The 26,549-nt window shown below is 35.3% G+C and overlaps 1 protein-coding gene across 4 annotated transcripts; it reads left to right on the forward strand.

Moving 5' to 3' along the window:
* Positions 1-187: 187 nt before the first annotated feature.
* On the forward strand, positions 188-25,544 carry LOC115989486 (vacuolar protein sorting-associated protein 54, chloroplastic-like). Of its 4 annotated transcripts, none has more exons than XM_031113174.1 (18): positions 189-1,261; positions 1,362-1,424; positions 7,127-7,206; positions 8,074-8,191; positions 9,818-9,895; positions 11,706-11,859; positions 12,065-12,153; positions 12,778-13,031; positions 15,741-15,912; positions 16,063-16,146; positions 16,234-16,580; positions 16,915-17,068; positions 18,086-18,167; positions 19,967-20,208; positions 21,830-21,897; positions 22,844-22,924; positions 23,018-23,284; positions 25,209-25,544. In XM_031113174.1, exons 1-17 carry the CDS (start codon positions 464-466, stop codon positions 23,151-23,153), a joined length of 3,000 nt encoding a protein of 999 aa, XP_030969034.1. In that variant the 5' UTR covers positions 189-463; the 3' UTR covers positions 23,154-23,284; positions 25,209-25,544. The 4 variants fall into 4 exon arrangements, with proteins under 4 accessions (XP_030969037.1, XP_030969034.1, XP_030969035.1 ...); XM_031113175.1 differs by having other exon boundaries at positions 23,018-23,276; XM_031113176.1 differs by having other exon boundaries at positions 9,821-9,895.
* The last annotated feature ends 1,005 nt before the right edge of the window (positions 25,545-26,549 follow it).

Consider the following 26,549-nt stretch of genomic DNA (forward strand, 5'->3'; position numbering starts at 1 on the left):
TTTTTAGACTAGTATAGACTAGTTTAGCATGGGCCGAAAAGTAACTTTGTTTTCAACAAAGTGGATGCTTACTGAAGCCCGATTAGCAAACACGAGTACACGACCCATTACCCATTGGTCCCTCTCTCTCTCTCTCTCTCTCTCCCCTCGCTGTCTTTCGTCTTCATTATTTATTTCCTACCGTACTGTGCAAAATAAAATACCAGATGGATCCACCCATCATCCACTTCCGTCCCAAACGAAACGACCCCTGAAACAAATAAAATAAAAAATTCATCACAATTTCAATTAGATCCACATCTACTCAAACTCAAACTCAAACTCCTAATCCAGATGCTCATCACACACTAAAAAATCGATCGCATTCCTTTAAACAACTTCAAATCTCTCTCTCTCTTTACCTCTCACACTGTAAAATGCTCATTCTAACAAGATCTTGAAGAAGGAGAAGAAGAAGAAGATCATGGAGTCGCAGCCTTCCCGTCAATCGGGAAGGTACACATTCGAAGAAGCAATCTCCAGAGAATCTCCCACCGCGTTAACCAAATCAAATTCCGATGCTGCCGCAGCTGCCAGTAGCCAGAGCTTATCGTCGATCCTCAACAACCCGCACGTCGCCAAATCTGATTGGTGGTGGTATTCTTCTTCGTCCTCGTCTCTCGCTCCTCCCGAATTCGCGCCTCTAATCTCCAAGGCCTCTTCGGAGCTCACCCGATCCGATTTCTCCACCTACTTCAGCTCAATCTCCGATACCTACAACCGGTTCGAGGACATTCGGAACCACTCCACCAAGGATTTGGAGTCCTCGGCTTCGGACTCTCAAGGCCACGGCGGCGAAGCGCTCGTCGCGTGCTTGCGCGAGGTTCCGGCGCTTTACTTCAAGGAGGATTTCGCGTTGGAGGACGGCGCGACGTTCCGGGCGGCGTGTCCGTTCTCGACGGCGGCCGAAAACCTGGTCCTGCAGGAGAAGCTTACGCAGTATTTGGACGTGGTGGAGTTGCACTTGGTGAAGGAGATTTCCTTGCGGTCCAACTCGTTCTTCGAGGCGCAGAGGCAGCTGCAAGACTTGAATGTCGAGATCGTTGAAGGATGCTCGAGGATCCGGGAGTTGAAGGAGACGATTCGGCTTTTGGATGTGGATCTGGTCGATTCGGCTCGACAAGTTCAGCACTTGAATGCTACTAGGACTAACTTGTTGGCTCTTCACCATAAATTCAATCTCATTTTATACGTCAAACAGTCTCTCTCAGCTCTCAAATTGGTACTTAATCTGCCGTTTATGCTTAAGATTATGAATTTGAAGCTCATTTTGTTTGAATTATATGCTATAAGTGATAGATTTTTTTGTGTGTGTTACATAGCTTGTTGCATCTGGAGATTGTGCTGGAGCATTGGACATCACTGATGATTTGCAGAATCTGGTGGTCAGTGGATCCTTTATCTTTCTTTCTATTTTTGGCTAAATTATTATTTCCGTCCCTAAAGTTTGTTTGTATGAAGTTCGTTTTTCATTCCTACAGTTAAGTACGAACCTTTTTCAATAGTATATGGATGAAAAAAGATCTTAAAGATTGAGGAGAGAGTGTAATGTTGTCGCTAGTTTAGGGACGAAACAAAAAAGGACTTTTAGAGTTTAGGGATGAAAATTGAAATTCATGCAAACTTTAGAGACAAAAACAATATTTTAGCCTATTTTTTTTTTCCCTCTCATTTGTCAAAATTTACAATTCTTCTAGCAATGATCCAATGTCTACCTCTTTTTACTTTCTCATTCTCATTGCGAGTTCAATTGATTTTAATATTAGTCATGTTACTCAATAGAATTGTGACTCAGAAATGTAATCTTTTTTACCGTTGACTTTATTTGAGGTTTTTGGCTATTAGCTATATCAATTAATTCTCAAGGGCTTTCTAATGATCCTCATTGTTGAGGATGTAATGATTTTTCTTGTGAATGAGTCCATAAGGTTTTAGATGCTCCTGATATTGAGGCATGTTAGGGAGCAGACTGATTTGAGGGCTGAAAATTTATTATGAGGATGTGATCATTTAGTATAGTACGTCAATTGTTTAGCAGTAGCCTGTGTAGTAACTTTAGAAGCGTAGTCAGTGTATTTGCTAATTGCCAAGGGTTATGTTCCTCCCTGTTGAATTAGGATTATACGTGAATCATTGACAATATCTTTATTTCCTAAATCATGCGTTCTTCTTATTCTGGTTTCCGGATGTGGTAGTGATGGAGGATGGAATCCAAGTTATTTAGAGCTGTCTACTGCATGTCATGTAATGATAGAAATGGGCTATAGGAATTGTTTTGGCCTTAGTCCTTAGGGGTGGAAGAGTGAATTTGGCATTTGTGGTTCAAAAATAGGTGGAAAATCTCTATTTTCTTTGGGCAGCTATGTCACTGAAATTAAATATCTGTATCAAAGGAATATCTGGACTTTATTGGGGGTGATTGGAGTTGTTGAAGTGGGGTTTGAAGTTTGAAATGATTTCTTCACAAGGGCCAGGTGTAGTCTTCATAGGGAAACGACATTGCGGAAATCAATGTGAAAAAGAAGAGGAGTGAGGAAGGAAATAATCTTGGTCTCTTATATTCCTTTAGGCATTAGTCTATAGGGTGATGGTTACATCAGGAAATTGTCCATTGGTTCACTACAGAAAGCTCCATTAAATTGCAAGAGTGGTGGTGGACATCTCCTAAATGTGACTATAGAGAAACTTTGACCCTAAATGTCTTGGCTAATATTCTTCGGTGTAGAGTGGGCAGTTTGCCTATGAAATGTTTGGGGATGCCATTGGGAACTTCGTTTAAGACAACATCTATTTGGAACCCTATTTTGGTGAAGATGGAGAAGAAATTATTAGGGTGGAAGCGTCTCTATTAATCTAAGGGTGGTAGGCTCACATTACTGAAGAGTACTCTCTCAAGCCTCCCAACGTACTTTTTATCTCTGTTTACTATTCCTAAAGCTGTGGCTGCAAGATTGGAAAGTATCCAGATGAATTTTCTTTGGGGGTCTTCAAAGGGGTGTTTCAAATACCTTTTGGTGGCTTGGGAAAAGGTGTGTTCACCCATTGAGGTGGGTGGTTTGGGGATAAGAAATGTGGTGTCTTTTAATTAAGCCTTATTAGGGAAATGGCTGTGGAGGTATGGACATGAAGTTACCCATCTCTAGCGGAGAGTTATCTCCACTAAATATGGAGAGGGTCAAGGGGAGTGGAGTACTAAAGTTTGCAGGAGGGCTCATGGATGTGGCCTGTGGTGAAGTATTTTTAAAGGGTGGGAGAGCTTTTCTAAGCATCTATCTTTTGTAGTGGGTGATGTTACTTGTATCCGCTTTTGACATGATAGGTGGATTGGTGATAACACCCTTAAATTCCTCTATCTTGAGCTCTACGTGTGTTCAGCTAACAAGGTAGCTTGTATTTCTGAGGTTTTGTGGCTTCAGGATGGGGGAAATGTTAGAGTTTGGGATTTGAGATTTTATAGAGATTTTCAAGATTGGGAGCTAGCTGCATCTTATTCTCTTCTTGAGTTTATCCAATCTCATATTCCTCGAGATACAGGGAGTGATACTCTTTGTTGGTGTCTCAAAGGAAATGGTAGGTTTGACACCCAGTCTTTCTACCATGAGATTCAGGATGCTTAGAGTTATTTGTTCCCCTGGAAGCGTGTTTGGAAATATAAGGTTCCTAAGCGAGTGGCTTTCTTTTTGTGGACAGTTGCTCATGGTCAGATTCTTACTTTGGATAATCTTATGCTTATGGTTGTTCTTTGGCAAATCGGTGTTGTTTGTGTCGTTGTAAAGGGGAATCAGTGGACCCCTTATGGATTTTTATGCTTCAGGCCTTCGGCATTCATTGGGTCATGCCAGGCTTGGTGGCAGGATTGTCATTTTGCTGGCATCACTGGCTTGGGAATCATACTTCGAATATTTGAAATTTGATTCTAGGTTGTTTGATGTGGATTGTATGGTTGGAACGGACTTGCCGCTCTTTTGAGGACATTGAGAAGACGTTGGAAGAGTTAAATGTTCTTTGGTGGTGTCTCATCTCCTCTTTACGGATGACACTTTAATTTTTTTTTTTTTTTGATGCTAATCTAGATCAGATTTTGATTCTTCGTATGCAGAATTGGTTCCTGTTGGAGTGGTGCATAATTTTGAGTTATTGTTGAATGTCCTTGGCTGCAAGCAAGGCACCCTTCCAATGAAATATTTGGGTCTTCCTTTGGGTGCTAAGTTCAAGGATAAGACAATATGGAACCCGATATTGGAGAAGATGGAAAGGAGATTAGTGGGATGGAAACGTTTGTACTTATCTAAGGGAGGTAGAGTCACTTTAATTAAAAGCACTCTATCTAATTTACCTACTTATTATCTATCTTTATTCCCTATACCTGCTGTAGCTAATCGAATTGAGAAACTTTAGCGGAATTTCTTATGGGGTGGGCTAGGTGATGAACCTAAATTTCACCTGGTTTGAAGGGCTAATGTTTGTACTCCTTTCTCTTCGGGTGGCTTGGGGATAAGGAAGGTAAGACTTTTTAATGAAGCTTTGCTTGGGAAGTGGCTATGGAGATTTGGGATTGAAAAGGATGCCATTTGGAGGCAAGTTATAGGGGTGAAATATGGATGTGTATTGGGTGGCTGGTATACCAGATCTGTTTTTGGTCCATATGGTGTTGGTTTGTGGAAAAATATTAGTCGGGATGGCCTTCTTTTTCATGTTATATTCTTTATGATATTGGTGACGTGTTAAGGGTGAAGTTTTGGCATGACTGTTGGTGTGGGGAGACATCTCTTGAAGCCAGCTATCCTGAATTGTTTAGATTTTGCTGAGATGAGGAGGCAAGTGTAGCTGAGCTTATGAAGTTCACTAATGGGGTCATTTTTTGGGATGTAAGTTTCTTTAGGGGTTTTGATGCTTGGGAATTAGAGGCTGTGTCGGGCTTCATGGATATCGTATATGGCTCTTCAGTAAGGGGGTTTGGTGAGGATAAGATGTGTTGGAAGCCAAATAAAAATAAGGGGTTCATGGTTAACGATTATTATTTACTTCTGGTGAGCTCTAATGATAGTTGTTTTCCATGGAAAAGTATTTGGAAGTGAAAGACCCCTTCTTGAGTGACTTTCTTTGTTTGGGCTGTTGCTTTAGGGAAATGCTTGACGATTGACAATTTACGAAAAAGGAAGGTTTGGATATTGGATTGGTGTTAAATGTGCAAGTGTAATGGTGAATCAGTGGACCATCTCTTTCTTCACTGTCCAATTGCTATGGATTTGCGGTCTATGGTCTTGGGTTTATTTGGAGTAAGCTGGGTTATACTGCATTCTGTTGTGGGGCTCCTAGTCTGCTGGCAAGGCAGGCTTGGTCGTCATCGAAATGGTCATATATGGTTAATTGTCCCCCATTATTTAATGTGGTGTCTTTGGAGGGAAAATAATAGGTGTTTCGAAGATAATGAGAGATCTATACCAGACCTCAAGTTATTTTTCTTTAAAACTTTATTGGATTGGTTGGTTGCTTTGCAAAACCAATCATTCACCTCTTTCCTTGATTTTCTTGATTCTTGAAATTTTTGTACTTGATTTTTGACCCTTGTACACTCCCTGTGTACTAGGGTGTCCTTTTTTGATATTAATAAAACTTATAACTTATCAAAAAAATGTTCTTTGCCAGTGTAGTCTTTTTGATTGGTCTCATTGTTGGGGTTTTTACTAACTGTTCCTCTCTCTCTGAGTTATGATTTCCCTTAGAATAACTTCCTGATTTTTTTTTTTTGTTTTTGTTTTTGTTTTTGTTTTTTTTGTTTTTTGTTTTTTTTTTGTTTTTTGTTTTTTTTGTTTCCTGTTGTTCATCATGAACAACTTGTATTTTTCCTTACTTTTTTCATTAATAATATTTCTCTGATTACCTGTCAAAAAAAAAAAAAAAAAACATTGGGGGTTCAAAGGATATCCCAATAGTTCCATTACCTCTCGTGGTGCTTGGCACTGGGGTTCGAACCCCACTAGACTCCTTCATTTTCCTGCTACACACACCTTTTGGATTTTTATGCTTTAGGCCTTCGACATTCATTAGGTCATGCTAGGCTTGGTGGCGGGATTGTCATTTTTCTGGCATCAATGGCTTGGGAATCATACTTCGAATATTTGGAATTTGATTCCAGTTTGTTCGATGTGGACTGAGTGGTTGGAACGGACTTGCCGCTCTTTTGAGGGCACTGAGAAGACGTTGGAAGAGTTAAATGTTTTTTGCCGGCGTAGTCTTTTTGATTGGTCTCGTTGTTGGGGTTTTTATTGACTATTCCTCTCTCTCTGAGTTATGATTGGTCTCGTTGCTGGGTTTTTTTTTTTTTTTTCATCATCATGAACAACTTGTATTTTTCCTTACTTTTTTCATTAATAATATTTCTCTGATTACCTATTAAAAAAAAAAAAAACATTGGGGGTTCAAAGGATATCCCACTAGTTCCATTACCTCTTGTGGTGCTTGGCACTAGGGTTTGAACCCCACCAGTCTCCTTCCCCAATTTACCTAGCAAAAACTGCTAACCATGCATTGCATAAAGGGCTGCTAACGCAACTAATTCAAGATTTGTAAAGATACTCAATTATGCCAAATCATCAACATAGTAACATGAATAAAATTTAGACTTGAACATGGAGCCTCAGAATCAAACTTGAAGTATATTTCCAATTTTGTTAGGCCATGCTCTTTCTCAAGCCTTCTTTAATCCACATGAGGTTGAGGGTTAGTTGTGGTTAATATTTGATATTACGTGACTTCTTTCCTTTTATTTACTTTGTTGGCTTATGATGTGGTTGTTCTATATTGGAACATATGGGTATTCAACCAAATAGGATTTTCCCGTTCTTATAGAACCTATCACTAAAATACCGCTAGAGGGGATAGGGCTAAGCGGAGCGAAAAGGAAAAATAGTTCCATTTATCTTTTCACTTGTCCAAGCATTAGGGCTAGTCAATTTGTTGCAAGTATAACTTGCTTTTTAGCTTCTAAGTGTTATTTGCATCTTCACATATAAGCCTAGAAAGTAGGAAAAAATTATCAACTACCATTTTCATTTTTCTTACTGATTTTCTTTATGTTTGATAGGATGGGGATGAGCTTACAGGTTTACACTGTTTTCGTCACCTTCGAGATAATGTAGCAGCTTCAATTGAGTCCATTAACAGGTACATGCTTTTGGAAATGGTGAAATTGGTTGCTACAAGGAAGATGTGCCACTGTTTGCATTACCATGAAATTAAGGCATGTTTTGTGATTTTCAAAAAGAACCAAAAAAGTGTACTTGAGGCACTCTTCATTAATGAGCTTGGCTTTGGCCAAGTGAAGTTCTTAGACCATGGGGCTTTAAGTGCACCTAATTGACAGTTGTATGCTGGTTCATGCAATTATTTTTTTTCTAGAAACTGATATTTTGATTTGTTATTTGTATATCATGTTACCTAAATTCCACCGTTTTGTGCTTGCCATAATTTCATGAAATACATGTCTTTATATATTGCCTTTTACTGGACCTTTGTTGATAGTTTATAATTGTGGTTATGGCCCTTTTCCATTTCTCTATTTTGTGAAATTTTGATTCAACTGATAACATATATTGCTTATTTTCTACCAAAATAAATACTAATCATTTCATTACATAAAAATAAAATGAAGGCTAAACTAAAATTTTGGTCATTCTACATTTGCCACAGTTTCAATTTCGTCCCAACACATTTTATTGTGTTAATTTTGTCCTTCAACTTTTAAAATCAATGTCCCTCAACTATTAAATGTGTCAATTTTGTCCCTACTTTAAAAAAGTAGTCAGTTTTGTCCCGTGATTTTTAAAATCAAGTCAATTCTATCCTTTGAAGTTGACTTGATTGTTTATAAAATTGACTTGATTTTTAAAGTTGAGGATTGGAATTGACACAATTATGTATAAGGATGAAATTGAAATTGCCCCCATTGTTCGAGGACCAAAGGCGTTGTTTGTCCTTAAATGCAACATCGACTTGTAGATCAATAGTAACAAATTAATTTTATTCTTGTAGCATTCTTTCAGCAGAATTTATGCGTGCTGCAATACAAGATTCTGGAAATTCAGATGTAGTAATTTTGTCACAAGTGAAAGCAAGGGCTTCCATTCCAACTAATGGAAAAGATGATGATGTAAGTTTCGTGTGTCACTTTTCTTTCTGCTTTGGTCTGTACTAAATAAAGAAAACGTGTCTTTGTTATTGCATTACTGTAAAGGAATCTTCAGTGTTTAGTGATTAGTAGTGCCCTGGGAAGCATTTCTATTTGTGTGCCCTTTAGGGCACTACCATATCAATGAGCAGTATATCCCTTCTCTATTACTAATATGATTTGAAATGATTTTTTTCTTAAATTATAGTTTCATAAAAAAAAAAAAAAGTGTAATAGTTGCACAGCCATAGTACACAGGAAGTTACAAAGGAAAAGCTAAAAAAAGAAAAAGAAAAAAAATTACAAACAGCTATCTAAAATTCATGTTTATCCAAAAAATAACCAAGTTTGAGGTAGAGAATGAAGAAGCTGAAGTCCATTCATATAACATCTTCAAAAAAAGAACCATTGCACCTTTGAGGGGGAGTAACTTTCCATTGTGGAGCTGAAAAGACCTCTTTTGCCTACTTTGTATGAGTGGATGTCGAATTTGAGTGTGACCTGTCTTTCTCTTCAAATGTATAGTTTTTAGATGTGTGCACTTTCTGTTGACTCATTTTGCTTCTCTATAGTACACTTCCTGTGTACTTGGGATGTGGCTTGTATTTGTTTTTTTCCTTTCTTTTTTAATAAAGTCACTCATTAATGATGAAAAAAATAATATTTTCTAACAATGAACTATGCTAGGGAGTTAACTTAAAGAGTAAGATTCCATCCAAATTTTTCGTTGATTGCTAATCTTCATATGCAAAGACATACTTGGCTATTAATGTTCTATCTTGCTCTACCGGTAGCTGTGGAACTGTCAATCACCCGCATAGTGGTATTTTTTTTTTTGGGGTGAATTTTTAACATCTCCAACTTTACTTATGTTTCTAATGTTTTATGATTGATTCAGCATAACACCATAATTATTTTTAGCAGATCTACAGCTTAGAGCTTACCTTGATTTTTAATGCCCCCTATATGCATGTTTCTGTCTACCATTGCTCTTAATATGCATGCCATGTTTCATGTTAATTTAACTATTACTATTTGAGCCACAAACTCATGTTTTGTGTATAATTTTAAAGTAAAATAACATGAAAATTAAACATTTTATGATGAGATAGCTATCAATCTCTGGTCATCTTGATATTTTGCAAGCATGGTTGGTATAGGAAGATAATGTAATGTAACAGTTGATTTGTTAAAATACTCTTTAAATGAGAAGTTATGGAGTTGTGTAATATTACATATTGTTTTTGATAAGTATGTAATATTTTTATTGGAAAAGACTACTTCATATACATGGAAGCAGATGCAAAGGAGTCTAAGGAATTACAAAAGGATATGTATATAAAGACAGTGATCTAAACATCGGACAGTGTAACACTGCGTGTAACTTAAAACTCACCCTTTATTTATATAATACAAGATGATGTTACTGGTTTGGTTGAGCACCATGTTTTTTGTGTTCGTTTCCTAGTTTTTGTGTGTATCTCCCATGTTTTAGAACTTCCCATGTAATTTTTTTTTATAAGTAATTTTGCTTCGAATATTCATATGTGATTTTCAGGACTTATTTTGGATGCAATCTGTGAACTGATAACTGTGTTGACATATTAGCAGGTTAACTTGGATGAGGAAGAGACCACTAATTTTCGAGATTGCCTTCTTCCAATCATAATTGGATTGCTCAGAACTGTGAGTAATTTATGCAGTTGTCCATTGTGTTTAGACAAATGACTATATTACTAGGCATTTTTGTTGTGTTCTCCATATTATTGATCTGATAATAAATTAAGAGTGTTGAATCAGCTGTGAATGGGTAACATTGATACCTGACTCTCCTGAAGCATGCCTTTTGCTGTAATTAAGTTTTGATAATTCCACGACTCCTGTATCCATATCAATGCTTCCTATATGTTGATGCTGGCTGACTATTAAGGTTTTTATTATTGTTTTATATTCTTTTCTTTACAAGAAGTTTTGTTTTCATTCTTGGATTATAAAGATGCTGTATTAATAATAATTTGTCTCCTCAAAGCTTGTTTTCAAAGATGCTGTATTAATTACCACACACCATAGTCTTAAAGGATGTATATAACATTATTAAAATGTAATTTAGAAATTGATATTTTTTTTTTAAATTTTTTTGCTTTGATATTATTATGTACAGAAGATGGAGAATGTGGATAAGAAAGATTTTCGCAATGTCAAGTGTTTTGGTTAATTATATTTATCCATCCAAAACTAGAACATTTTCATTATGCATCTTAAATCACAAAATTTTGGCATTGCATAGTTTGGGAATCTTTTTCCAGGTACAATAAATTGGGTCGGTGACTGTAGTAGAGGGTATATTTTGGTTTGGTGTATGGTAGTTAGATAAAACTTTAGCATCTTAATGCCCGGAGCTATTCTAATGGTAAATAAACATGCTAAAGTTTCTGATTATAAGGAGGTTGTAAATGATGTAGTGTGATGGAGTCCAATCTTTGTGATGTCAACTCCAGATTAGGAGTTGGAGCCCAGTGCTTATTTTACCTGGATTCAGTAAGCGTAAGTGTTTTGTTTTTTTTTTTTTGGGGGGGGGGGGGTGGAAGGTTAGCCTGTGTAATTTAACTTTACTGTTGTAAAATATTTTCCATTAAAGTAAATATTTTTACTTATAAAAAAAAAATTCCGCTGATTGCAAATTAATCTCATGTTGAGTGTTGATTGTAAAATTTTGTAGTCTAGGGTGCATAATAGAAATGCCTCTAGAGTTGGTTAGCTGCAGTTAACCCTTAATGTTTTCAAAATTTAGAGTTTTGCAGCAATGGGTTGTTTTTCTTTCTCATATTCATTGGATTTTTTGGAATTTTTATATTTTATATGTTAACTTGAATCTCTTTTTTGTATATTCCTTTTTTCTTCTCATATATTAATGTAGCACACTTTTCTAATATAATTTTATTACATATTTTGTTTATCTTATCTATCAAAAAAATTTGCTGCAGTTGTCATATCTAATATGTAAAAGGATTACCAGTTTGAGGCTTTGGTTATTGCAAAACTTGGATAAAAAATTCTAAATGATGTTGCCATTGATGATTGGCAATTTAATTTTGAAAATTTTGATTTGAGCGATTCATGAGACAAAAACCTACTTTTATGTGTTTTATTTGATAAGTAAAATGTAATGTCATATACTTTTATACGTGTTTCAAGCATCTCTGATAAACACAATTATCTGGATTAAATGTAACGTCACATACTCTTATATATGTTTCAAGTAATTTTACATGTAATAAATTGGCTAGTTTATGCTTTTAGCCACTGGTTCTACACACTTTACATGTAATCGTATTATAGTCTGTTATGACTATATTGTTATTTAATACATTTACCTTGATCCATTGAACACAGTTATCTTCAATTTTTTCCTTGGATTTAATATCTACTTTTAAGTGGTTGAGCTAGACTTGGATTAAGTCTGTAAAACATCTCATGGTACACCACTTAATTACAGGCTCAGCTTCCCTCTGTGTTGAGGATATACCGAGACACGCTTACTGCTGATATGAAAAATGCTATTAAGAATGCAGTCGCAGAGCTGCTTCCTGTCCTTCTTGCCAGGTCAGAGTCAGAGTTCTCCCCTGGAGAGCGAACAGTTGATGCAGATGGTGAGAAGTTTATTATGTAATTAGTCCGTGATGTATATCGCCAATGAGGCACTTAATAGAATGATTAGTCAATGATAAACATTTTTTATATGATCAAATCTATGCCCACTCTTCTTTACAGAAACAATAGTTTCTGTTGTGCTTTTGTGCCTGTGTGCCTGTGTGCTGTTTGTTTCAACCTTTTTGCACTTGTATGGTGACTCAGGTGGAGGTGCATCACTTGCAAGCAAGTTGAGGAGCCTGTCATCTGAAAGCTTTGTTCAACTTTTGAGTGCTATTTTCAAGATTGTACGGGTAATGTGCATATGACTACACTTGTAAACTTCATATGCATTTAAGTTGTTAAATTGTTCCTGACCAAAACCAGAAAAAGAAAATTTTTTGAACTGATTTTTTGCTCTAGTTCGCAGACTAGAATCTGACCTTAACCCACAATTTTGCTACCCTCAAGTTTTGTCTGATGGACTGCATGAAGAGGCACTATGGATGGCCTTAAATAAGAGCTTATATTTTATGAATTTGTTTTCCCCCTAATCAAACTCCGTGATTCCTTCATTTGAAACAGTAACTAGAAAGATAGTTCTTTTAATGCCATAATATATTCTTCTTTCTCCATTGTGCAATTGTTAGGTGCTAGTGAGTTAGCATTTAAAGATCCAAAACTGCCATTTATGAATAGGATGCCAGTTTGAAGCCCGATGGGTCTTATGTTCTGATTGTTTTGGTAATATCTTGACAATGACAAATTTGTAATTTCAAAAAAAGAAGAAGAAAGAGGAAAGGATATGTATAAGTTTTTCTTAGGATTCTTCTAATTCTTATTGAAAAGTAGTAGTTTTTGTTTATTTACACATGATCACTGGTAATGATTACAAGCTTCGTGTGATGTAATATGATTCTTTCTTCTAGTGAATGCAGGCACATGTAGTGCGGGCGGCTGAAGTGAAAAAGGCGATTGAGTGGATCATGAAGAACCTTGATGGTCACTACGCTGCTGAATCAGTTGCTACTGCAATTGCACTTGGTGCTGCAGCTGCAGAAACAACTGAGGACCATGATGATCAAGGTGGTTCGCTTCTGCCATTTTCATCTCAGAGAGCTGCCAGGTTTTCTTCATTTCAGGGAAAAGCAAATGATGCCATAAGTCCCTCAAATATGTCAATAAATTTCAGGTGAACTCCTTGTTCCTTGGTTGTTACTGTTTCATAATGTTGCTCAATTTTTCTTAAATACCCATTTTTAAGATTTGAAAGAGGTTGGTGTGGTGGAGTGGGGGTTATGTAGTATGGCAAAACCCCCATATTTGCCCCCAAAAATCATGTGGCACATGTAAATTAAGGAGGTGATGGATAGTATGACTTCAGATAGGATAGAATGGCAAAAATGAATTCACATGGCCGGCATAGTCAGTCTTTGGGGAATTCATAGTGGACCCCAATATTTTGGAACTAATGCTTGATTGTTCTTGAATTCATTTTTATGTTTTTGGGAACTTGGTGTGCTTAGACGTGCTTATTTTATTGTATGAAACAAATTTTTTTACTAAGAAATTTTGTTATTACTTTTTTGTCTGGTCAGACTCACACATTATTGGCCATATGAAAGTATAATAGTATTGGCAATGTGTTGTAGTCATATTAAGTTGCGTTTGATGTTCAAGTGTTTTCTGTCAAGAAAAACTCTTCCTAGCCTAAAAGAAATTAAATTACTTGAAACTAGGGTTGTCCACGGTCGGGTCGGATTGGGTTTGGAGCTGACCCGTACTCGACCCGATTGAGTCGGGTGATTGAGAATTGGACCCATACTAGACCGAACAAACGGGTTGGACCCGGCTGGTTGAGCGGGTCGGAATCGTCTGTTTGGGGGGTCTTGGCTACAAATTTGGCAAAAAAATGAATCAAACAAATTATCAATAAAATGAATCAAACAAATGATCAATAAAATACAAATTAGATAAACAAAATAAAAAAGTGTTAGGTTTTTTAAAGTTTGGGTTTCAGTTTTTTAAGTTAATGTTTCGAGTTTGATAAGTGAAAACTCAAATTTATGAACAAACAAATCAAATCAATAACTCTAAATCTTTGAGTTTTAAGTGAATAAAAACTAAAGAGAGTGAGAGAGAGAGATCCGAAAATTTGAATTTGAATTTGAGTAGTTGTTTTTGATTTTGCATGTAAACTCAAAATAATAGTGCATGACAAGATATGTTTTCAGACTAGTCTCAGTAAGAGTGCAAGACAAGACAACTGTATACAACTTTGTAGAAACTAATGAGAGATGAAAAAAAAAAATTTTAGAAGATAGGTGGTAGATTTTCTATCAAGGAGAGGAAGACATGTGGGGATAAGAATCTTAACCTTATCACTTTGCTAAAAAGTGATGAGGGCTGAATAAAAAAATAAATTTTGAAGATAAGGTGGTAGATTTTCTAACAATGAGAGGAAGACACGTGGGGGAGAGAGAAATTTAAAACAGATTTCACTATATTTTGGTCGGTTTGGTTTATGTGGGTCTCTAATCCTTTAACCTGCCACCTGAACCGAAAATTTGGTTCTCAAAGGAAGATGACATGTATGTGACCGACCAGGCTATTTGGATCTGCCCGCTGGGCTTCGGTTCGGTCGGATTCAGTCGGTTTGGTCGGGTCCTTGGCCCACTAGACAGCCCTACTTGAAACAACCCTTTTTGTGAGGTTTATGGTCAATGACAATGTTGCATGTGGATTTTATTTATTTATTTATTTATATTTTTTAATTTAATATGTTACAAGCCAAACAAAATGCTATAGGAATTACCTATGCAATTTTTTGGGAACTGAGTTGTGTCCTCAATTCCATTATGTGAAGGTATGAGATAGATGGTTGAAGAGGATCACACTCAGTGTGGTCAGTGATGTGCCGGGCACTTGCCTAGTGCGCGGTTGAGGTAAGGGCCCTCTGTGCCTTCATTCAGTTGCTCACTTTTGGAGCATAGGCGAATGCCTGAGTGCCTCAAACAAATTGTAAGCCGCTTGAGGCAAGTGTCTCAATATAGTTCACCCAAAAAACTGGGGCAACTTAAAATTTGGAAAAATTTCAATAATATAATCTTTTCATTTGATAGTTCTCTGTTTGTTTGTTTGTTTATTTATTTTTATTTTATTGAAATAAGCTGTGGTCAAAGTCTATTATAAGATAAATTAATAGAACCTTCTACTAGTTTGAAGATTTTAAACTATGCTTAGTAAGCATTAGATATATTTCACTTGAGTTCATAATTTGTATAATAGCTATATTTAGAGTTTGTGGCCTTGTTTCACTTGGTTAAGCACTTTTTTGGTGCCTCACCCCTCAAGCAATGCAAGGAGTTGGTGCCTTAAGGTTGTCTTTTGCCCTTGACTAGACTGATCACAGTTTATGTGAACCGCTCCAACTATTTATCCATAAAGATCACAACCTGTTGCCTTGGTTTTTTTTTTTTTTTTGCATCCCAATGCATTTTTGCAAGTACATTCCAATGTACTTCTCATTTCGAGCAAGCTAGCTTTTGTTAAGGGTATGAAGTAAACATTGTTGTCACATCATGGTATCACCCACTACCAGGGCAGTTGTGGCAACCAATCTATCCCTTCCAAGTCAAGTTTGTCAGGGCCATCATGGCCCTTTACTTTATCGTTGCAGCATTTGCTTAAATAGAAATTGCAAGATAGGCTTTGATCCAAGTTCCCAAATCTTTCGCGAAACCCTCTCAGAACTTCCAGTTTAAATTGTTTATTATTTATGAATTTATCATCGGTGGCCTATTTATTAACGTTGCAGTTTTCATCTGTTGGATTCCACAACCTTGTACTAAAAACTTTGCTGCATAAATGTAACATTCTTAAAAAATTGGTCATCAAACAGCACTGATGTATTGCGAGAAAACACAGAAGCTGTTGTTGCAGCTTGTGATGCTGCTCACGGAAGATGGGCTAAGCTCCTAGGGGTCCGTGCTCTTCTTCATCCTAGGTTGAGATTGCAGGAGTTTTTATGCATATACAACATCACACAGGAGTTTATAACTGCTACAGAAAAGGTATTCATTTTCATCTTAGTATTTTAAACTTGAAGGATAAAAATTCTGTCTGTATGTATGATGCTATTCCGTTCTCATCTTAGTATTTCAAACTTGAAGGATACAAATTCTGTCTGTATTTATGATGCTATTTTGTTCTAACATAAACAGATTGGTGGAAGGAGGGGATTCAGCATACGGGGAACACTGAACTCTCAGGCCAAAGCCTTTCTTGACTTCCAGCATGACTCTCGAGTTAGTTTCAATAATTTTTTCATTAAATCTTTTCTGAACCTATATATGTATGCTGATACCAGGCTATTTTTTTTGTTGGTTATTTAGATGGCAAAAATAAGGGCGGTGCTTGACCAAGAAACGTGGGTGGAAGTAGATGTTCCTGATGAATTTCAGGCCATCGTCATTTCACTTTGTAGTTCTGAAGCATTGATTTCTGAGAACCTTGATCATGTTCAAAATAATGTGGAAACAAACCATGGTGAAGTGATTGCATTCAATGATGGCTCTCTTGTAGAAGATACTGCACAAGGGAAGCCTACTCCCTTGGCTGAGGCTGCTGATAAAAATAAAGCTTCTTTGGCTCATAGTAACGATAGTAAAATGAAGGAGCATGGAAAATCTACATCTCAAACCCTTTCGTACAAAGGTGTTGGTTATCACATGGTAAACTGGTTAGTTATCTTGTTTTATTTTTATTTTTATTTCTTGTTTATTCTCATCTTTTTCCTTCTTGGCTTTGTAAAAAGCACTCTGGTGCAGTTGATACTTCTAGTTCATGTTAAGCTTTTGGCATCTATTGGTCATTTTATGGAGTTATTCACCTGTACTCTGAGCAAGCTGTTTGCTTTGCTCTGTATTTTATGATACTTCACTTCCTGTGACATTGTTTATTGATTTATTGTATTGAGATTTGAGATTCTCATTGTGTCATATTATTTTCACATATAAACTTATACATTATCAGTGATCTTCCCTTTTTTGTTTTGTTTTGTTTTTTTTTTTCAGTGGCTTAATATTACTGAAGATGTTGTCAGAGTACATTGATATGGGCAACTTTTTGCCATTACGGTCTTCAGAAGTTGTTCAACGAGTTGTCGAAATTCTTAAATTTTTCAATACAAGGACTTGTCAGCTTGTTCTTGGTGCTGGTGCTATGCAGGTACTAATTTTTTTCTCTAATCAGCTGATCTGTATGTTCACAACTATTTTTCATAGAAATTCATGTACAGAAACTCTAAAGGGTTTAGAATACGAAACTGAAAATCTTTCAGTGTACTAGGGTTATGCTCTTTTTGTTTTGGTTAACTTAGAAATTTCACCCTCTAACTTTTCCCAAAATTCAATTCAGTCCTTTAACTTTGACATTTCTTCAATGTAGTCCTTCTATCATTGGTTGTCTAAGTTGTGCTATTAGTCGCCACAAAAACAATGTAGTTTTGTTTTTTCAGGGATTTTTGATACTGAAAATGGTTGAAATCCCTTTCATGCATTTCTTTTTGGTAATTGTGCCTTAAAAAGGCTAAAAATTTATTTTTCTTAAATTTTTGATTCAATAATATTAATTTTTTATTATAAAAAAGACCATAATCCTTTTTTTTTTTTTTTTTTTTCACTGGTTCTTTACTCTCTGTGTGTGTGCACGCGCCCGCTATTCACTTCCTTCCTCAGTATGCATCCTCAGTCACTTCAATGGTACAACATTAGGGTCTCGCTCATCTGTCACCGCCAAGACCCTCACTATCCCCCAATAGGATGGTTTTCTTGTAATTCGTTAGCTGATTTTATGGATCATTTGAGTCTTCAATAATTTTTAGGCAGCTCTCCTTATGAAGCTTCCTTCTTAATAAAACTTTGTAGTGATTTTATTTTTAAAAATTATGAAATTTTTTTGGTGATTTACTTGCATTTATCTGGCATGTAAATGCCAAAAGTCCTAAAACATATACTAAAAAATTTGCCGGTTTTTTTTTTGTAGTCAAAAAGTTTTGATTTTTTAACTTAACCCTTATTGCTTGTTTTAGACCTTTTTTATTTTTTTTTTATTTTTTATTTTTTTATTTTTATAATTGTATAGTTCTTTTTTCTGTTCTTTTTACTTATCATGGTTTCAATGAGAACCACATTTAGAGGGTGGTCATTGTTGTAACTTTTTAATTGAGTTGAAATGATATTGCAGGTGTCTGGTTTGAAGTCTATCACTTCTAAACACTTGGCCCTGGCAAGTCAAGTGATCAGTTTTATATATGCTATTATCCCTGGTAGGTGATACTAAATTAAAATTCTTCTACCTTTGTGAATCTATTGACAAATTGTTTCTATATCAGTGCGCCCTTTTTGAACTCTATGCTGCTTCCTTTCCATTTTTGTTTAATTTTTGTCTAATTTTGTTTTGAAAATGCTTATATAAAAAATGGTTTCTAAATATTCTTGTTCTTTTCATTTGTTTTTTGGGATGGTGCTGAGGGAAAGAGGGAGAAAAAATAACATGACACTTTTCATGGAAACATTGTGGATCTATAGTTTTCATATTTTTTTGCTTAATTGAATCTCTTTATTTTATTTTATTTATTTTTATAAGTAGGCTTATGAATTGAATATTACTATTGGACTAAAAATTATCTAACACAGACAACTTTCAGTATGATTACTTTTAGGTTCTATAAGCCCTCTGAGGTTGTTATATTTCATATTTAACTCTGCATATATCTGTGAATATAACCATTTGTACATAATAAGATATAATTGGCTTTTAGGAGTGATGTGGTTAGAACTTAGGTCTAGTCTAGAAGGGTTTAGGAAGAAATTCCAGCATGAAACATGATTAAGTCAAAGAAAAGGATAATAGGATTGAAGTTAGAACAGTCAAATATCAATTTTTAGACTCAATGAGCTCAAGGAATATTCAATTATGGTATTTCATGAAATAGATAAGAAAAGGCTGCCTACAATAACTCAAATAATGCTATTAATAATAGCCTTTAATAACCCTAGAATGCTAGTCCTTCATCTTATGTTTAACAATTAAAACCTAACTGTCCAATTTCGTTAGAATTCTAGTGTTAATCACTCGACTTTTTAAAATACTAAAGACTAATTATAAATAAATCATAAAATAGAGAAATAAAACACAATGGACTAATGGATTTTTTTTTGTTCATTGGGCTTAAATTCTCATGCATCATGCAGGGATTTGGGAGAGAATGTCTACCCACATGTCGTTTTGGTAAAAGAAGGGTTTTAGTTGTTGGGCCAATGGCACAAGTACCCTCTATGATGCCTGGTGTCTGGGGTTCAAGCACCCCCTCCCAATTTCCTAGAAAAAAAAATCATTTGCTGAAAGAAAAAAAGAAGACATAGAAAGGGCATCAGCATCACATTGTGAACAACTAGGCATACCAATTCATGAGAATGAAATGTGTCCAATTTCTGTGTCTTCTTTGAAGCAATGATATCTTGTGTGTTTCCATATTAATCCTTGGGTATGGTATCACATTAGAGATTCAATTCAAAGAACTGATGACATAGAGATCAAGAAAGCCACCATTAGGTTACATCTTATCTATGTAGTGCTGATAACCCCATCTTTTGGTTCAAATTACTTGGCAAAGATCTTATGAATCCAATAATTTTCATCCTTTCTAGATTGCTGTCATTAACGTCATTAAAAGTTCATCAATGAGACATATAAGCATGTTTACATAAGATATTAGCTTTTGCAAAATGTAATTTGAGTTATATGTCAAGTGAATCAAGATAAAGTTTGATATACTTGGAACAATTTGCTTAGTTTGTTTGGCATTCCTATCTCTTCTTCTTTTTTGTCTTTTAAGAATCATGTGCCCTTTGTTTGTATGCCAAATGTGCCATCTTTGATGATGATGTTTTGATGTATCTTTATAATTTTGCATTGAAATAAGAATATGTTTGTTGTTGGGCCTTTTTTTCTACATGAGTTGGAAATTGAGAAATGTGTAGTTAGTGAAAATTTCATTTTGTGTACACTGTAGTGACAAAATTTTCTTGGGTAATTTATGACCCTTTTTTTGTGTGGACTAAGATATCAGGAGAATTCTTTTTCTGAAAGTACCTGAGACACAAAAAGAATTATTGCTGTCGGAGATTGACCGAGTGGCTCAAGATTTTAAGGTTCACCGAGATGAAATACATACAAAGCTTGTTCAGATAATGAGAGAAAGGTTATTAGTTCATGTGCGTGGCTTGCCCCAAATTGTTGAGGGCTGGAATAGACCTGAAGATGCTGATGCACAGCCCAGTCAGTTTGCTCGTTCCCTTACCAAGGTAACTTTCTCTATTGGGAATTGATCATGGACAATAGTTATTACTTGACCTTGAGCATTAGCATTTCCAACTCTGTTATTTACAGTTTGAAAAAATACTGCTTACTTTCTATTAGCTGTAGAGGAATTGAAAAAAGAAATATGTATGAAGTTTTGAAGAAAACAAATTTTTTTTAGCAATATGGTCATGTTCTTTTTGGCTATACACATTTACACATACCCAAGATACTAAAGTTACTTGTTTTTACCACTTCATCATTCCTAACATGAAAGTATGAGATGACAATTTAATTAGTGTGGAAGCAGTGCTATGTATTTGACAGTTACCATTGTTGTCAACACCTGTCAACGGTTGGTCTATGAAAAGAGGGGGACAAAAGATAGAGAAGTTACCTTTAATCTCAGGAAGTGTGCATAGGGTTAAGTAAATTACCCTTACACATAATTAGTATTTATACTAAATGCTTTAGTGCACTGTAACAAATTTACCCCTAACATGTTAATACTAACAACACTCCCCCTCAACCTAGCAAATATATAACATATAATCCCTGCTCGTTACATAGCAAATCAAATTTAGTTCTACATAAGGGTTTGCAAAACATATTCGGAAGTGAGCTCCTATTGAAACATATAGGGTAGCCATTACTCTGCTTCTACCTTTTCCTGAACAAGATGTCAATCCAGCTCTAAATGCCTAGTCCTGTCATGAAATAAAGGAATCGAAGCAATATGGGTTGTTTCCTGATTGTTACTATACATAGTCAAGGGTATACTTGTAAAGGTTTTGCAGTCAAGAATGGAATCTCCAGTCTAGGAAGAAGGTGCAGTGGTAGGCAGTTGTCTATGATGGAATACCTATAAAGTTTTGCGGGAGTGGTAACAAAATGAGGGCTATCAAGATTAGAACAAGAAGAGATTGATAGCAATAAAGGAAGACATGGAAGGGCACTATCACTCCCAAAGGACAAGGAGGAATAATATGATGTGGTTTCAAGGAAGGTGACATGGTCACTAACAAACCTGCATGGAAGTGTTGGGGAATAACACTTATATCCAATCTGTGTATGCAAGTACCCAGTTAATACATTTAAGAGAGGGAGGGTCTAGTTTATGGAATGTCGTGTTGGCGTATCCAGGCTCATAGGAGTATGGTATTTAGAGTCAGAATTTTGCACCCAGCTCCTATAAATAGAGTATGTGCTAATTGTAGCTGTTTTGAATCCTGTGAAAATATATTGCAAATTAGGCAGCCCAGTTTTATTGGTCTCTAAAGGATGGATGCAATTGTGTTATCCAGTTGTGGATCCAACCCACAACCAAATTGCTTAATTGGGAAGTGTTGAATCAAAATCCTTTTGCTGAGTTGCGTTTTTTAGCCCATCTAGATTTCTACCTTAGAGGGTTTCACTTCTGTGAAACAATGTACCAAATATCTGAGCTTCCCTAAAGCATTTAGCTTGAAACAATGTACCAAATACCTGAGAGGGTTGGTTTCAATATATATTTGAGCAGTACCCCTCCTTTTTATTTTGAATCCCTGTGGTTTTCATGAAGTATTTAGCTTGATCTAAATTTTAGTGAAATGATTGGCTCTGATTATCTCTTCTTATCATTTCCAGGAAATTGGATTCCTTCAACGCGTTTTATCTCGGATTTTACATGATGTAGATGTTCAAGAAATTTTCAGGTAAGGCTCATCTATAGTATGCATTCAATTTATGAAATCTCAGTAAAATGATTGGAATGATTGGCCAATTATTTTCTTGGAAATGCATTTATTACACAGAAAATAAGTGTTTGAATATATTATTGAAATGATCATTAAATGACAATGTTAGGATTTCTGCTCTCTCTCTTTTTCCCTTTTTTTTTTTTTTTGCTGTGATGGATTGTTACCAAGAATAATTAAAAGGAAATCACTTGCAGTTCAATGGACTGTTTTTTTTTTTTGATAAGTTCAATGGACTGTTAGATTGCTTGTCAAATTCTCTTAACTTTCAAATTATATATTTCAAATCATTGTGCCATGTTTGGAATGAAATAGGATTTTAAAAAAAAAAAAAAAAAAATTCATACTATAAGAATCTTCAGAGATGTTCAACGAAGGAGGGATTAAACGTGTTTACTAAATGCCCTGTATTTTGCTCAGAAATTTGGACACCATCTTAGGTAGAGCTAATAGAAAAGATGTCCTGCTTTTTAACTATCCCTTATCTCCTTTTTTAGGATAAGATTTTAGTTATCCCATATGCTTTACTTAAAAAATGAAACTTCCAAAACTATGTATTTATGAGAATAAATATTGTCTTTGAGAATGACTCCGTATCCACATAAGGTGGGATCTTAGATTACTGTCATTCAAAGCTTTAATCTGATTCTCATGAAACATAGGAATATTTTGCCTTCGGGAATGTGATTCTTGGAATATCAAGTTTAAATGGGGAACCAAATGAGGGAAGCTGACACAATTCCCTGGAAGGCATGGGAATGTTGTCAGGATTATGCGATCCATAGGGCCCCTTAGGGAAACATAATTGGTTGTTAAATCTTTGTGACGAAGACAAAGAGAAAAAAGATTACTTTGCTCAAATTGAAAAATAATTCCTGCTACTTATGTTTTATTTTATATTCAGGCAAGTGGTTATTATTGTTCATTCACAAGTTTCAGAAGCATTTTCACGCTTAGAGATCAGCACTCCACAAGCAAAGGATAGGTACTACTTTTTAGGTTTTATGTGGACATTGAATACGATTCTGTTTATGTTTTTCCATGAGATATAAATAGTTTTTCCTATCTTATGCACCAGGCTGTATCGAGATGTTAAGCACATTCTTGGATGTATCCGATCATTGCCTTCTGATGATTTGAGTAGATCTAGTACTCCAAACTGGGGGCAATTAGATGAATTCTTGGAGCAAAGATTCGGGACCAAAGCTGGTTAATAGATTTTATTGTAAAGTAGGAAATTGATTACTTCTCTGGTGAAGGCTACCAGATTTCAGTGAAGCTTTTGAGGATGTCGGAACCAATTATACGACTTCGTGTTTGCCTTGTACAATTTTGAGGTAATAAGGTGAGGAACACGTTTATACTTTTTAGATTTTCAAACAATGTCTCTGTTGCAGGCATTCTTTTTTTTCATGGCTATAAATGTGTAATGGAAAGAAAATAAAGTATACAGAAAAAAGAAATTTATGGTCCGTTTGGATTGAGGGGGAGGGAGGGGGAGTAGAGTAGAGTAAAATTGACCCAAAATTAGCCTATTTTCAGCCAACTCTATTCTACTCTCCCTCCCTCCCCCCTCAATCCAAATAGGCCATTAAAGTTTGGATCTTGCAAGTTTTGTTGTACTTTATGAGTGTTTATTCTTGCAAATTGTTCATAGAAAGCTAAAAATCTTGAATTTTATGTGGATTTTTGTTTAAAATGTGTAGTGCATGAGAGAAAATATTTTAGTCATATATTGACCTTAAGCACTAATTAGTTTGTGAGTTTATTCCTTGTAAGCTTGAAAGGATTAGATAAAATTTGTATGATAGATTGTCCTCCCCCCCCTCCCCTCTCTCTATAAACCAAATATGTTTAACAGTATTAATAACATGTCACTCACCAGCTCTACTTAAATAGATGTTTCAGTGCCTGTTGATTATGTTCTTCTGTTGATTATGGTAGTTAAGAGCTTCATGTTTCTAACACAACTATGATTTGAAAACGTGTTCTGAATTTGCTCTAAAAAATTGATAATTAGATGCTGCATTAGGTGACTTCTGTATGCAAATATTGCAACCATAATGGTACATTAAATTATGAAGGTTGTAAATTGAAACTCTAATTTCATTACAGTAAAATATATAACATTATGTTATGGCTTAAAAAATATACTTTTTTCTTTATAAAAGTAGTTTAGTTATAATCATTTATTGTAATTGTTTTAATTTGATATCTAATATGGGTAGAATTATCTTAATCCTAAACATGCAATGCATGTTTCTAGTCAAATTTGCGTTTGAGGACTGATTCTCATGTATTATTACTATATATTTTTTCTACTCAAAGAGCAACCTTTACATAAATCACATTATTTTGTAAAATTCTTTTATTGAAAAGATTGCATATACATCTTTCTATGTATCAATAATAGGCAAAGAGTTTGCCAAACCAAGTTAATTTGTACATTGTCTTGCTTGCCTTCTATTGTTTTGCATGAATTTCACAACATTTTCTTTTGTTCAAATGTTTCCATGATGTCAAACATTACTTGAATCATGAGATTTTTCAGTCAATTGATAATTGTTGTAGTAAGAATATCCACCCAACATTGAAATAAAATTAACCACTCATGCCTTTTGTTGTGGTTATCAATTAGCGCAGCATGGAGGGCAGACCTCATTTATGTATTAACTCTACCAAGATGATCTTGAATTCAAGATAGTGGGTAAAGTCGTGGGTTCATGGCCTGCTAGTTGATTGCTTGAAGCATAATTTCTTATATTAGAGTCAAATTAAAAGGGAACAGTGTTTACTAGTTATTATTGCACGTCTAAAAGATGATGGAGAGACCTTTGGGTCTCTTTTGCTGCTATGGGGTGGTAGTTATGGAATTTTGTTCCATGGTTGTCTTTGATTTGGGGGGCTTGGTTTGTCTAAAAAGGCTTTTGTGCTTCACATGGACTTTGTAAGGGAAGGAATGGCCACAAATTTGAGAATATCTGAGTACTTGGTCATAATTTTTGCAACTCTTAGTTCTGCAAGGTTTTCTTTTTGCTTTTTGGTGTTGTATCTCTGTACTTGGTCATTGTGTTCCTTCGTACTATGTAGTTATGTTTATTTCACTAACAAGAATGATGAAACATGAAGGAATGTGAAGGAAACTCAATTTGGCTTGTTTGTTTGGTTGTACACTTGAAAGTAATTGATCTTGCAATGGCTGTGCTACGACTTATATTCTTGGCCAACATCGTAAGAAAATTTGTTTACTGATTAAGAGTTTTTTCCAGGTTTCAATTGCTTTAAGGTAGATGTATAAAACAGTCACATTCAAATGTTGCGGCAAGAAGGGACTTGTAAGCAGAATTTTTGTACCAGTCACACTTGATATACAGTTTGTAATGATAGCACCATGATGTTTTGTTCCCCTGATTGTAGTTTTGGGTTTAGATGGAACATATTGATTTGTTTGAGTTAGTGAACAAGATATTGGCGTTGCCTCTTTTCTGTTCCAGGGGTTGAGTTATATCTTTGTAACTTTACGTGCTTAGCTTACAAATGCGTTCTCAAATCTTTGATTAGATTTTTCCCTTCTCCCATTTAATACATCTATATGTTATCTAGTCTGTAAATATTGTCGTTCACACTAATTAGTAAATTGAACTGTAAGGTGGTTGAGCAACCGCAATTGGGAGTGAATTGGGCCGAGGCAGCCCTGCTCAAGTCATGGGGGAGAAAGGAACTGGCTTTGGGTGATATTCATGGGTATATGAATGAAATGCTTTAATTTTTGAGAGTTTCTTGTTGCTTGTCTTAGGGCTTTTCTGCTACTTGTCTGCACGTATTGGAAATAATCAACTGTGCAAGAAAATGTGTGCAATGCTTCAACCCATTCCCCCAAAAGAATCCCCCCTAGAGAGTGAGCTGGATCATTTTAAATAGGTCCATGATTCAGATTTATATTTCCACAAAACTCAAATAGATGTGTTCTGATATTTTTCTATTTCTAGAAATTGCATATAAAAATATATAACTGATAACTTTGCAAAAAATGTTAGACTTGTAATTCAAACATAGATACCATTACCATCTATTGCAGGCAGACAAGACCTCTCTGGTAGTTGTGAAGGGTTCAAAATGTTAGTTTAGTGAACTCTACGTCAATAAAAGAAATCATCAGTAACGTTCACAGTATTAATTCATGCATTGCACATGCATAATAATTGTGAAAAAGAAGAATTTTTTTTTTTTTTACTGTAGATGCTGTGTGAGATATTATCACTGCTAATTTTCCTTTTGTTTTGATTTTTTTAATGGAAGTAATATCTGACAATTCTCGATTTAATTTCTAAAACCAATCCATGTAGGATTCCAATTTTAGGAATTTAGGTGTATGCATGCTTGTAATGCTGGTTTTTTTAATTGCCTCGAACATGTTTTAAACCAAACTTTCTTCAAGAAAGATAAAAGAGGCTCATTATTTGGTTCTATAACCATTTTGACCAAATGCTCAGTGTTAACGTAAACAACATAGATAATAAAATTTACCAAACGCTCAACAGATTGTTCAATTAATAATAAAATTTACTAAACGCACAATAGATTGCTCAATTAACACGTGGAAGTTATTG

This window comes from Quercus lobata, chromosome 5 (assembly GCF_001633185.2).
Source record: "Quercus lobata isolate SW786 chromosome 5, ValleyOak3.0 Primary Assembly, whole genome shotgun sequence".
In the NCBI taxonomy this organism is placed as follows: Eukaryota; Viridiplantae; Streptophyta; class Magnoliopsida; order Fagales; family Fagaceae; genus Quercus; species Quercus lobata.

Bases quoted from the DNA above. Each gene is read 5' to 3' on its own strand.
- LOC115989486 (XM_031113174.1), top strand. From the start codon at position 464: ATGGAGTCGCAGCCTTCCCGTCAATCGGGAAGGTACACATTCGAAGAA. The intron at 15,913-16,062 runs GTATTCATTTTC...TAACATAAACAG, and splicing joins TTATAACTGCTACAGAAAAG to ATTGGTGGAAGGAGGGGATT. The intron at 22,925-23,017 runs GTACTACTTTTT...CTTATGCACCAG, and splicing joins ACTCCACAAGCAAAGGATAG to GCTGTATCGAGATGTTAAGC.